We start from the raw sequence: 14,801 nt of genomic DNA, 5'->3' as shown, positions 1-14,801 counted from the left end.
TCGCACTTTTGTGCAATGAAGAGGAAATTTTACAAAAGAAGCACTGAAGAAAATTCAAATGGACCACCAAATATTTTTATACCGGTTCGTCTCAACCACCGAGACTACATCTAGTTCTCAATCCAACTAGATTGAGTTCTAGTAACTTTTACAAAGTTATAAGTATTCTTTTACCAAGCTTTTTCTAACTCAAACCTAAGTAGTCTTTGACTTACCTCTTTAAGTAATTATCCAAGTATTCTTTCTACAAGTCTCTCCAGGCTCAACACCAAGTAGTACTAGACTTTCTATTTTAAGTGGCAAAACCTGAGAAATCAAATTAAGTTGTTAAATAGTTTCTCTGATAGGCCTGAAGTTATTTATATCTGACTTGACTACGATTGGTCTAATCTTGTGGTTTGATAGTATCTAAACACTTAAACTACTAACCTTTGTTGTAGGAGACCTCCTTAATTAATATATCAAGTAATGCATTAATTAATTATTGATGTGGATGTTGAAAATGTGATACTAAATAATAAATTTATTGACTTTTACAATAAATATTTTAAAAGTCATATAAATTATGATTCATAATTAGTTGATTGTGTAAAACTTTCATGAAATTGAACCATGTTATAATCTCTTATAAATTAAAATCATATTATAATCTCTTCTGAAATTAATATATATATATATATATATATATATATATATATATATATATATATTGTTTATTTTAACGAAATAAAATCAATCTCGGCTTGTCATCCCATATATTTTATGTATGCTTATATAACTCGATCGACCTTGATATTAATTTTTCTCTCAAATTGTTATCCTTTTAAGTATTTTTTTTATTAATTTGAATTTTGATAATCCAACCACACATTTTATGTTAAGTTTATATAACTCGATCAATATGACATTACTTTTCTTTGTTGAATTTTATGTAAGATATACCAATAAAAATATTAGCAATACTTGGATAAAACCTTGAATAAGTTATTAACTAAAGTTACTTCACTATAAACTAATTAAGAAGAAAAAGAATTCATCAAAATAATAAAAAAAATTCTTGTCAAAACTTAGGATATATATTACTATAATAAAGGAGATTGAGATTTTTCGTGTACACAATTTTAGTCTAATTCTTTCTTTTTAATTACTCTTTTATAACTCCCATTTTTTTTTTTTTATAAATATCAATTCATAATAATTCATATTTTTCGTTAACCATTTAATATTAAATAATTTTTATTATTTTTTATTTTAAAAAGTTTTACAGAGACATATAGTACTTTTTATACGCTAATACAATGAACGAAGAAAAAAATAATAATAGAAAAATAAAAAGATACTCACTCCATTTTTTATGAATTTGGATCTTTTGCTACAATTTTCTCTCTCCAACCTCTCTCCTGCAACATTAATAGCCATGAGATATATCTAATGACTCAAATATTATCTTATAATTAATGTAATTTCTTAAATGATTAAATTTGAGTCATCAGATATATCTAATGACTATTAATGTTGTAGGAGAGAGGTTGGAGAGAAAAAATTACAAGAGAGAATCCAAATTCGTTTTTTATTCATGGACATTTTGTCAGAATTTGTCATTTTTTTTTCATTGTCATTTTACAAAAATCAATCACTTATTAATTTTTTTTTCTCATTTTTACCTTTGATAATTAATGTATGTTTACTGAACAATGTGTTTATTTATTTCTAATGTCTACCTATTTTTTCTCTAACTACTTATGAAAAATTAATGTTACATTTAAAAGAGTAATATGTTTCCAATGAAATATACTATAAAAAATAGAGGATAAAATAGGAAAGTAAGTAATAAATATTTTTAAAAACTAAAATATCAATCATTTTTTAAAGTCCCGTACAAAACCTTAAACCACTATAAATAAAAAATTAAAAGGAAGCCTTGAACCTCCAACATTGTGATTATCGATATCACGCTCTAACCAACTGAGTTATTCCATCCAACTCCCATTAAAAAAGTGGTTTTATCTTATATACTCTTGTAATAAACAAACGTAGAGCTGCACTTGACTCTCATAATCCTTAACCTGCACATGCTACTCAGTAATCCAGGAAATAATGAACATCAAAATCCCAAGAATTGTGTGATGATATGTCTTCCATGTCAAAGTTGTATGCAACATCATCATCATCAGGCAATGATTTGTCTAAGCTCTCATGCATATTAGAAGTATCCAACCTGCTACTTACGAGATCCTTCTCACTTGTCTGGTCCAAATCAACATTGATTGGAGAAATGCATTGACTTCTCCCTAAACAAGTCAATTGTTCTGCAGTCTTCCCATTGCATGTCGTAATCGGAGAAATCTCGAGAGGGGATACACATGTATCATTGTGAGAAGGATTTGTTTTGCAAGGTGTATTTAAAACTGGAGAATTGGTTGGAGTAGGAAATGGAAGAGGATTGAATAAGCTTTTAACAACACTAGATCTTTGAACTTGTGATCCACCAAGTGCGCAGTTCTCACCCGATGATTGAGTTGCAGAACAAGGCGTAACAACTACTTGGTTATTGACTGCATTAGATCCTTGAGCCTGTGATCCACCAAGTGCACAATTCCAAGCGGATGATTGAGTTGCAGAACAAGGTGTAGAAATTACTTGGTCATTGACTGTATTATTTCACGATGGCAGTATGTTTAGACCTGAGAATAGATAGAGTAAAAATGTAATTAATGACATTATGAAAGCTTAGCATATACTTGATAGATTTATCAGCTAGGGGACAAAAATACCTTGAACATTATTTTTTCTACCAGGTGGTCTACCACGTCGCTTCTTTGAAACTGTAGGAACATCCATTGCTTGACTATCTCTTCTCTTTCTGTCAGATGCACTAATCATGGGTGCAGAGAAGTTTCCTGCTTCCACATTGGTATTCATACGCATAGGCAGTGACTGTATATGAGACATGTTTTGCGGAGGTAGAGGAGTAGTAATAACAGGAGCAACACCTAAGAAAGCAAAGCAATGTCAACACATCATTAAGACAACCTAAAAAGTTGAACACCATTCAATTTAATTGAAACTTATTTCCAAATTGTGACTTAAATACATTAGGATTAACTCAACCATTAATTGATAAACTTAGCTTACACATCCAAAAATACAACAGTAAACAATGACTAAGGAAACACAATTTAACGATTACACTCCTAACTTTATCAATCAGAATTCCCAAATATAGGACTTCTCTTGGGAAAATTCAAACATTCAAGTGAGTCATTCAATTCTATTAGCAAAACAGAATATTAGGCAAAGACTGATTTATTGAAACTACGCAAAAATCAACACTAGAAACATAGATTATATCTAACTATACAGATTTCAAACATGAAGCATCCAACTCTTTTCGCATAGTATTGAAAATTCCAAATCAACTAATCAAAATAATTTAAGGTGAACAAGCCTTACCTTACAAAACTTGTAAGGGGAGATTGCTCTCTACTTTTTTAAATTAACAATACTTATAAGGTGAGGATTAATCATTTACGAATAACACATAACAAAAACCCCACATCGTACCTAATCTATGTCCTTAAAATAGGCAAAATATTTATTTCATCAAACTTGTAAATGTTTTAAATTGCGGTTTGAAACTACAACTACATGGCAGGAACCCTTTCATGCAATTATCACCGTCTTAAATGATGACAATGCATTCACAATCTAATACCACAACTCAAACTCAATTTGAATTAATCGCGCCACAACTTGAAAAGCTTTAAATAGCTGTTGCAGTTTTAATAATCAAAATCAACAAATAAGGCTGCCTACCACATTGAGAAAAAAAAATTTTCAAGCATAAGAGGAAGAACATGTACCCGAAGGAGAAACTCTGGATTGAGGAAGCATTGCAGGATTTGCGTTCATCTCTGCAACATTGGGTGGGGGTGGCCTCCGGAAAGTATTGAATGTGTTGACAGCATTTTGCATGTCTCGCAACAGCATCTGAATCCTGATTTTCTCTTGATTCAGCGAAACCCTTTCTTGATGCAGCGACGCCTTCTCTCCCTTCAAGCATATATACTCATCCAGCATATTTTCCAAACTCAGCAAACTCTTTGACACCTAAAAAATAGTAAAATTAGAATTAAAATTTGAATATTGCTGATAGCTCTTTTTTGTTGATTGATAAGAATTAGAATGAGGAAACCATTGAAGCAATTCTAATAAGAAAAAATGAAAAAGAAGGTAGCATACCTCTTGGTTGGCAATAAGAGAGGAAGCCTCGTTAAGAAAGGTGGAACGCGTGAGGGAAAAGTTGTTATCGAGGAGAAAACGATCAACGATGATAGAGACTAGATTGAGGCTCATCTTTCTCTTTTGCAATGAGAAATAAAGGGTTTTGTTCACTAGTGTCTTCATCCTGAACAATATTTTTTTAAGAAATAATAAATGTTTTATTAACTTTTTTAAAATAAAGGGTTTTGTTCTTAATTTTAAAATTTTAAATTTGAATTTCGTTTCAGCTAAAATCTATTAATTCATTGTTACCGCCACAAGTATTAATTAAAATTTTTAAAATCAAAATCAAAATAAAATCTGCTAATTCACACTATGAATATAGTATATTTATTTCGGAATAGATTATTCTTTTATCCGTAAAAAATAATATTTTTTAAGAAATAAAAAATGTTTTATTAATTTTTTTAAAATAAAGGGTTTTGTTTTTAATTTTTAATTTTTAAATTTGAATTTCGTTTCAGCAAAACAGTTTTATCTAGATATATTTTTTATGTTTTAAAATACAGGTGTTTAATTAAATATTTTTATTTTCATAAACTAATTTTAGTAATCACAATTATTATAAGTATAGTCAATAATATTCTTCAAATAATGAATGAATTCAGAAAAATAATAAAATTTTAAATTAACCTAATTATAAAATTGTGATGAATGATTTTTTAGTTGTTCAAAGACTTGAAAAATCACTCTATTAACTTTATTTTTTATTTTTCAAAGAAAACTTTTCAATGGTAAGTTAATTGATCTTCCTTTGTATCGTGTAATTTTCCATTTTTCTACACCATTTTTCTTCTCTTCTAGGATCGTGTGACACCTTCTATCCCAACATAGATAGGTTTTATCCTGATGTTTTCGAGGAAGAAATTTCGATCAAGGAGCTTTCCATCACCTGGGACAAAAAAACCTATCTAGCTTTCATTACTGCTTATGTGGGGCAAATTGGGACTCCTGTTTCGACTTCTGAACATATTGCTTTTTTAATGTACTGGTTATCTGCTTGCGTTTTTTGTACCCCCTCTCTTCAAGTGCCAAAATATTATTATACTCTAGCCCAGGCCTTACATTTAAAAAATAAAATATGTTTAAGCAAGCTTTTGTTGGCCTCTTTATATACCTGTCTCGATGAAGCTTTAGAAAGCCTATTTCGCGAATCTGGACCTCGAAATCTTTCTGGCCCACTATGTTTACTTCAACTATGGCTCAATGCCATCTTCGAGAAGAAGCTTTCTCTTGTTTCGACCTTTACTCCGTCTTGTGAACTTGAGGGTGCCCGTTTGACAACCTTGACCCCTCGAAAGCGCTCTATCGATAATTTTGCAACATATATTGACGCTATAGCTTTACAGACTTTAATGAGGATTTGGCTCCTTTCATTCGACCCACTTTAGTAGGCCCATCCTGGCTTCGACAAATTAACCAAGTTGGAAATATCACTTCAGATTCGACTGAAATCTGGTTTAGGTTTCTATCTTGGGATGTAATCATCTCAGGTATGAGACAAAAAGATGTCAGGATCTACCCTTACCAGCCTCAACTGTTTGCCCGCCAATTTGGTCTCTGTCAAATGAAGCCTCTTCCCCTTCGATGAAAAGAGAGTATTTACGCTGACATCTATGTCGAAACGGGGAATTATGAAGAGGTTTTGGAGTTTATTCTGCGACCTGACTAAGAACTTAAACTCACCCCGTGTCAATTCTCTCCTTCTTTCTTAGTTTCCAAATGCTATCTTCGATGGTGGTATCAGTATTATGTAGATAAACTTCTTACCTTCGATGATTTTTTGAAGAAGCTGATCAATTCTTCTCTTTCTTCTTCGCAGGGTCCCAAACAATCAGGTACTTTCAAGAACCGAATTCTTATTTATCAATTCGAGTAGTTTTTTAAAGTTTGTTATCGGCCCGATAATATTGGTCGAACCATCTTCGACGCATCTATGTCTTTATCTAAAATGGTACAAAGGAACATCTGTTCGAAAAAGGTAATTAACCCTCGAGGAAAAATTGATTTCAAAATTTTTTTTCCTAAAAATATACCCCCTCTTCCAAATGCTCTTTTTGGATTAGCTAAATATTTTTCTTACCCTCCTTGGGTAAAAACACTTGACCCACTTTACCTCGAGCGTAAAGCGGTCCCTGTAAAGAATCGAGTTACTTACGCGAAATGTTCCCTGTACGATTTTCCTCGAAGAAGATGGTGGCCACTATGTTGGGTCGATAACACTAATCTTCCCCCTGGTAAATGACTATAACCAAGAAAATTTCTCGAATTCTTCATTGTACTTATCTCATCTCCTTTCAATGTTATGTTATACAGATGCCATTCCTCAGCATGTTCCACAACACGTTGAACAAACTCCCGATTGGGAGAGTGATGATGGTGACGATGCGAAAGGATCATCACTTAAAGGTCGAAAAAGAAAGACCGCTTCCGACAAGGTTTCTTTACGCACCAAGGTACACTTCTTTTCGAGCTAACCTTTCAAACATATTTCTCGATTTGTTTATTTCACTTTATCTTTTCTGGTTCTTATATTTCAGAGTATTGAAACCTCTAAAAAAAAAAAGTGGACTCGGGCAGCACCAAAACTGTAAGTACATTGTTGTTTGCCTTAATATACCTTGTTACTCTCTATTTCGAGTCTTGACTAAAAAGATTATTCTTCCAACTTTAGGTCTCGACCACGAAAAAACCTGATAAAGGGAAGGGGAAGTTGGTGGTTTCTCTTCCCAAGAAAACCCAGAAACCTCCTACTGAGAAGCTTCTTAAAGATGCCATGAAATCAGTGCCCAAGGTATTCTTGTTTTTAATTTCGATTAAATTTTCTCATTTCTTTGACTCTTCTAAGATATTTGCTCATCATAGGATGTCGAAGATTGACTCTTCTCGGGAAATGTCGAGAGATATTCCTCCCATTACCGGGGTATCTCAACAGGTCTGCTCTTTTTCACACCTTTCTTTTAGTCTTTCTTTATAATATCTTTCTAATCTCATCACTTGTTCGCAGCTGGCCACGCCTCAATTAAATGTTGCTGAGATTGCTTCAGTCATGGCCTCGATAGAGATCCCTCCTCAGGTCGAGGAGGATAAGGTTCTCCAATCTGAACCTTTGGCAAATGTGGAGACCCTCCAACAGTCTGCTCAAGGTGAAGCTTCTTTTGAGTTGCAACCTCCCTTGAGTCCAAACAAGGGTATATTTCGTTTATCTTTCAAACTTTTATTATTTCGTGAGTCTTAACGAAATATCTGTCTTATACGTTGTTTTTGTCTATAATAGGTTCGACTGAATCTCCCAGGCCTTTCACTACTTCCCCTTCGACCCAAGGTGGCGTCGAATCTTCTACACAAGGACTTTCTTCGATCCCTTCTACTAACTTGGACTTGATGAGCTTCTTCAATGAAGAGGACGAGGATATCAATAATATTTTCGATGTCCTCAACAACTGGACAAGTGGTCCATCTAGGTCAGAAAAAGAGAAAGAGAAAAGTGAACAAGTGTCTGAGACAATCCCATCCTTCCAGCCTGTGCTCGAGTCTTTCAGATTGAAGGCCTACGTAGATGACTTGGATCAAGCCCTGCTCGACCCAACCTTCCAAATCAAAGTCGAACAGATGGTCGAAGACTTGCTTGCCTTCTCTGACCTTCCTCCTGCAATCCATACCGAGCTAAAAGAGTTTACCTAGTCTTTTACTCTTGTCTCAGATCTTTGATCGAAGTGGTCTACCACTTTCCAGGAAGTGGCTCAAATCGAAGTTGAGAGCAAGGGAGATCGTGCTAAACTCGAGAAGCTCCGTGAAGATCTTATCTCCATTCGAAAAGCTACTGAGGAGATGATTCCTGTTTTAAAGAAGTTACAACAAGAGGAAGCAGATTGCACAGCGTCCATTGAAGCTTTGCAGCAGGAGTTGAATACTCTTCGCTCGAAACAGGCCACCTTGAAGACTCAAAGTCAAGACGTTGTGCAATGTCAGAAGAGTTTAAAAGAAGAAGGCAAAGTTATCTCTTTGAGAGTAGCCAAAACTTTGGAGCACAAGAAGCATCTGGAGGGTCAGTGTGTTGCTCAGAGGCAAAGCTTGGATGACGCTTATAAGGCTTTCAAAGACTTCAAGTCCAAGTTTTGTAATAATTAGATTTTCGACACTGATTTTTCTTTTAGATTTGTCTTTGGCTTGTATCGAACAAATATTTTAATATTCTCTGCTATGAAAGGATTTTAAATATTTTCCATTTATTACCTTGCTCACATTCGAATCCCTTTCTTTAATTACGTAAATGTTTTTGGAATATACTTGTTCAATTATAAAGGGGCCTTCCCAGTTATAAGACCACTTCCCCAAATGTCGAGATTTCTGATCTATGGGAAGGATCACTTTTAACACCACGTCTCCAACTCGAAAATGACGTGTTTTGATTCTCTTATTATACGTTTTCTCAACCCTTTGTTTTTGTTGAACAAGATTCTGCAATGCTATTAACCTTTCTTCGTCTAAAGATATTAATTCATCATACATTAAATTCCAATAATCCTCAGTAGGCAAATCATTCTATTTTTGTATGTGAATTGATTGTAAATTAATATCTAAAGGAAGAACGGCGTCATGCCCATACACCAGTTTATAAAGGGTAGTCTTCGTGGCATCTCTAGGGGAATTCCTATACGCCCATAAAATTTGAACAAGTGTTTCATGCCAATTTCGAGGCTTGCTCGAAATATGCTTCTTAATCAAACTGATAATAAGCTTGTTAGCAACTTCTACTTGTCCATTTTCTTGTGCGTAATATGGTGTTGAAGTTATTAACTTAATTCCCCGCGATTCAGCATATTGAGCAACTTTTCGACCTGTAAACACTGTGCCTTGATCAGTAGTAATTGTTTGGGGAATTCCAAACCTTGTAATGATATGATCCTCGACAAAATCAATTTGTCCTTTTGCTCGACCTCTTTCAAAGGAATAGCTTCAACCCATTTTGTGAAATAATCAATAGCCACTACAAGAAAAATGCTGATTTCCGACGGAAACAGGTAAATTTTCGATGAATTTTTTTGTTTTTCGACGGATTTTTTTGTTTTCTGACGGAATTTTTCGTCGGAAATTATAATTTTTTTTAATTTTAATAAATTTATTAATGTAACAACACTCATATTTGGCCTCTTAAAGATTCTATTTCACAATATTTCACTGTTTAGCGTGTTTTATCCTTACTTGTGCAATTTCTGGGATACTTCCCAAAAGGTCACCCATCCCGGTACTACTCCAGGTCAAGCACGTTTAAGTGTGAAATTTTGATGAATAAGCTACCGAAATGTATATGTATGTTGTCAATATAATTTGTACAAATTAATTCATTTAAGTCATCCTTAAATATACAATCTCATATTTGTACTATAATAATAATATATAATAATTGTATATTACGAATAATAATAATAATAATAATAATAATAATAATATATTTAATTATTCTTTTTTTTATATGTACTTACTTTTATAATTAACATCTACTTATTTCTATTTAAAATTATAATTTAAATTATTTAATTTTATAATTTCTAATGATAATATAATTTATAAAATTATAAATATTTATTTATTACATACTTATAAATTAAATTTTAATATTTTAAATAAATTATTAATTAATTTAATATATTTATTTACCTTAAATCAAACATATAAAATTCAAAAAATGTATTTATCCTTGTTCTTTTTTAATTATCAACTATTAATAAAATACTAACTTAAAATCTTATCTAATTATATATAATATTCTCATATCAAATTTAGGACCAGATATTAGTTATACAAAAATATTAAGATCATATAGTAAATTTTCAATAAGATTTTAGTTAAATAATTTAAAATAATTAATGTTTCAATTATATTGTTAATTAGAAAATAATTTATTCCAAAACTAATTAATTTTTTTATATTAATTATTAGTAAAATTTAATAACTTTTAATCTAGCAATTAATTGGATCGATGAAATTCAACACACACCATGAGTTATTGAGCGGAAAACTTTACCAAAAGTTATTTTGTAAGTTATCTTAAATCAAACATATAAAATTCAAAAAATGTATTTATAACCCCCCTCATATATATATATATATATATATATATATATATATATATCTATATATACTAGATGTCCCGAAGTGGATCTAGGGGGGTAAAGGGGAAAGAGGAAAGATGCAACAATGAACCAGATTTACACGGTGGTAGTCCGCACAATACTAGGTATCAAGGGCACACCTGACGAATCAGGCTTACAAATCCCAGGTTTTCGCAAAATGATGCAAGAAAGTAAATTAAAAGCAAAGAAAGCAGATGAAGAAAGAAAGATTTTATAACTGAAAAGCTTACAAAGAAATATCTTAGAGTTTCTCTCTCTAATCTCTCTCTCTAAGATGTTGTAAATGAAAGGGTACCTCACAACATGGTCGAGGCCTCCTTTTAAAGACTAAAAATTCACTGTTTCTACAGAACAAGTAAACTTGACTGGTACTGTTTACTACAGTGTCGGTATCTTGACTGGAACTGTTTATTTGCTACAGTGCCGATATCTTGACTGGAACTGTTGATCTCTTCAGATTGGGTAGATATCGATATACATTGCTGGGCTGGAATGATACCGATAAATTGCTACGATAATATGTGGTGCAGGGTATTCACAAAACATAATGTGAATATTCCCACCATTAAATAAAAATATCATGATTAATAGTTAAACAAATTGATAATTGTTAAATTTCTGCTAGGTTGATACCAAAGCAGTCATCTTCATTTTGATAAAACTCATCTAGAGACGCTGTAGATTCTGATGAGCTGGGTAAAGAGGATTTTGAAGTTTCGCCTTCATTTTTTAGAAGAGTTAAAATGTCTTCAAGATTTTTGGCAAAACTTTCTTCTGTTTTTGCAGCCGCTAATGACGCTGTAATTCTTGCCTTTTGATTGAGAAACAATGATGTTTCTGGGTCAGCCATTTTTAAATACTTTGTATTAGAGACAAACTAGTTTTTCACTTCTTGTGGGTTTGCCTAATTACTTGCATCAAATAAATTTCACCATTTGACATAAGAATTTATTTGCAATGGATGAGGTTGTAATGGATGTTGTGCTTTTCCAAATTTGTACTTCCATGAATGTATCCATGATAGTGAGAAGCTTGAAAAGAATTGAAGATCTGCTGGGATCCATGTATTTTGGTTATCATACATGGATTTGAAGATCTTAAACCCTTCATCTGCTGGTGCTGGAAGGATTTCTTCAATTGGACCAAAGAAGTCCCACCATTGGAGAAACCAACTGGGGAACTTATATTGGACATTTCGTTTGAAATAAATCAGCCACGAATGGCGGTTGGTCTTATTTTGATACCAGAATGTTTTATTCCAGGCATCAATATAATCCCAGTAATTATACCCAATGGGGTCAAAAAGCATTGAAAATTTCCGAGTAGTACTCGGGTTTTGGCCAAACTAGCTTGGTGTTAAAACCTTTAAAATTTGGAAGGTTGTATGAGTTACATTAGAAGGATCTTTGGGATCCTTATAATGCTTTATTGCTACAGAATCTATATCAACCAGGATGAACTCATAAAACTTTCTTGTTTTGTTGAGGGCTAGAGGTTTAAAATGAAAGCCCTCAGGAAAATTTTTTTGTGAAATTTTGTTTGGGTTTTTATCCCAAAATTCAGGCTCCATTTGAGTGATAACCCAAAATTTATTCTTGGGAATATAATGAGATTGAGCTTTTTGAGATTTGGTTTGGGTTGCAATTTGATTTTGGGAGGTGGACTAGATCTGTTTTTCTGGAATTTTTCCAATAAGGAGATCCAAAGCCTTTGATTCTTTTTCATCTTCTTCTTCTGACATGATGTCAGCCCAAGTCTTATTTGGGATTGAGGTAAGACTTTGGTTTTGAAGACTCATGAGGGTTGAGATTGAAATTGGTATAGCATAGTCTAGCTTAGTTTGTTTTTGTGGTTGATTGGTGTGTTGAGTAGATGACTCGGCAACTTGGGTTGGTTGAGTCACTGACTCTAAAATTTTGAGAATTAGTTGATTGATATGCTGAGTAGATGACTCGGCAACTTGGTTTGGTTGAGTCAGTGACTCTAAAAGTTTGAGAACCGGAGATGATGGTTCCATAGGTTGTTCCCTCTTGGGAGAGGTTGTCTGCTTTCCTCTACCTCGACCTCTGGCTGAGGCCAAAATTTCCTTTTTAGGCATTTGTTGTACTCTGTAAATATTCATGAGTTAAATAGTCAGGTAGAGAGTTAGAAGTGCCTTTGAGATACTCAATGTCAAAATCAAAAACACTTAAAATTTCTTGCCATTTGGCAAAGATTTTTTTTGATGCAAGATTTTTAACATCTTTTTGCAAAATTTCTCTGGCTGATTTGCAATCAACCCTAATTAAAAACTTTTGATTTAAAAGATCATATTGAAATTTTGAAACACACAAAACAATTGCTAAAACTTCCTTTTTAACGGTTGAATAATTCTGCTGTGCAGGATTCCAATGTTTGGAGGTATAGGCAACTATATGCTCTACTTCTCCTAATTTTTGCTTAAGAATTCCTCCATAACCAAGGTCAGAAGCATCTGTTTCTACTACCTTAAAGGCTTGAGGAATAGGTAGGGAAAGACAAGGAAGGTTTTTAACCAATTGTTTGACATGTTTGACTAAAGTAGTATGATCTTTACTCCAAGGAAGGGGATTTTTCTTTAATCTATCATGCAGAGGTTTGATAATATTGTTTAAATTAGGAATGAAATCTCCCACATAATTCAAACATCCTAGAAATCTTTGGAGTTGAGTTTTATCAGTAATTTTGTCAGGGAATTTATCAGCAAATTCTATGGATCTACTGATAGGAGTAATTTTTCCCTGATGGATAATGTGACCCAAAAACCGGATCTTTGTTTGGAAAAGGCTAATTTTTTAGCTTGAGACTGCCAAGCCATTTTGCCTAATAGTTCGAACAAAGATGTTTACATGTTTGAAATGTTGATCAATAGATTGGGAAAAAATTAAGACATCATCAATATAGACAATGGCAAAGCTTGTATAAGGATTAAAAATGTCATTCATAATCTTTTGAAATTCTGAAGGAGCATTTTTTAATCTGAATGGCATAACATTCCATTCATATTGACCAAAGGGAACTGTGAAGGCAGTTTTGTACCTCTCTTTTTCTTGTATCTGAATATGCCAATATCCAAATTTCATATCAAATTTTGAAAAGATTTTGGCAGAATGAAGATGGTTGAGAAGATCTTTTTTGTTTGGAATAGGATATCTAATCCATTGAAGCGCTTGGTTGAGAGGTTTGTAGTTTATGACCAATCTAGGAGTTCCTCGTTCAATTTCAGCTTTTTTATTGACATAAAAAGCTGCACAAGACCAAGGGCTTTTACTAGGTCTGATGAGGTTTTTGTTCAAGAGGTCCTTGATCTCCTGTTGACAATATTGGAGTAATTGCTCATTCATTTGAATGGGTCTGGCTTTGGTTGGGATTTGACTTTCTTTGAAATCTTTTTCATAAGGAAGACTAACGACATGTTGCTTTCTATCCCAAAAACCATGAGGAAGGTCATAACAAATAGAGTTCTGGATTGTGAGAAAAAGATCTTTGATCTTGTCTTGGATATGAGTTTGCTCAAGTTTTCGCTCAATAATCTTAAAGGAAATTTCTTTTTTCAGATAATTGATCTGGTTGGATTTTTGTTCTATCAATTTGATAGTTTTACTAATGGGTTTCTTAATAAATCTAAAGATAATAGATTTATCACCTTTGTGAGAGGTTATACCTTCATTAGTAATCTCTAAGGGAAATAAAGCCCTAATGAAAGGAGTTCCCAGAATAACCTCATTTCTAAGGTCTTTGACCAATAAAAAGGAGGTTTCAATTTGTTGGCCTTGGTTTTTTATGGCGGCTTTTGAAAGCTTGTATCTAATCTGTAATTTAGATCCATTAGCAGTGCTAAGCTTTTCAGAGGTTTTCTCAAAATATTTGGTTGGAATGAGCCCTTCTAAGATACAATTGGAGTCTGCTCCAGTAACAAAAAGAGCTATTGTTTCCAGAATAAAATCTTCAACAATAATCTTGATATTAATGAAGAATTTCTGAATGGTTAATCGGTTTATAAGACCTAAGAAATCACTCCAATCAACTTCATTATGCTCTAATCCTTGACCAGAAGAAGGGTTTTCTTGGTCGGAATCATCTTGTAATTGGGAAAGAATATTTTGATGAAGGACCTGCTGATCCTTAATACTCCTAATTTCCCTTTTAAGATTGTTAATCTCAGCTTGGAGGTCTTGGATAGTAACAGGTTTGGTAGAAGTTTTTTCTAACTTCTTGAGGATAGGATTTAAGTCATACTTATTGGTTATGACAGAATTTCTGGGTTTTGTTTCTAAAGTCTGCTTGAGTTTTTCCAGAAAATTTCTTTTTTCTTCAGGGTCAGGAATAGAATTGATTGCTTCACTACTATAGTTGGGCTTT

General features: G+C 32.9%; 1 protein-coding gene across 1 annotated transcript; it reads right to left on the bottom strand.

Moving 5' to 3' along the window:
* Positions 1-1,288: 1,288 nt before the first annotated feature.
* LOC145955551 (uncharacterized) lies at positions 1,289-4,911 on the bottom strand. Its single transcript, XM_083070434.1, has 4 exons — positions 4,243-4,911; positions 3,864-4,110; positions 2,775-2,993; positions 1,289-2,684 (listed from the first exon to the last, which is right to left on the bottom strand). The coding sequence occupies exons 1-4, from the start codon at positions 4,405-4,407 to the stop codon at positions 2,662-2,664; spliced, it is 654 nt and encodes a 217-aa protein (XP_082926560.1). The 5' UTR covers positions 4,408-4,911; the 3' UTR covers positions 1,289-2,661.
* Positions 4,912-14,801: the final 9,890 nt, after the last annotated feature.

The sequence above is a fragment of the Cajanus cajan genome, chromosome 3, assembly GCF_000230855.2.
Source record: "Cajanus cajan strain Asha chromosome 3, NIPB_CcT2T_4, whole genome shotgun sequence".
In the NCBI taxonomy this organism is placed as follows: Eukaryota; Viridiplantae; Streptophyta; class Magnoliopsida; order Fabales; family Fabaceae; genus Cajanus; species Cajanus cajan.
Note: the sequence above shows the minus strand (reverse complement) of the source record. Positions and strands in the feature narration are given on the sequence as shown.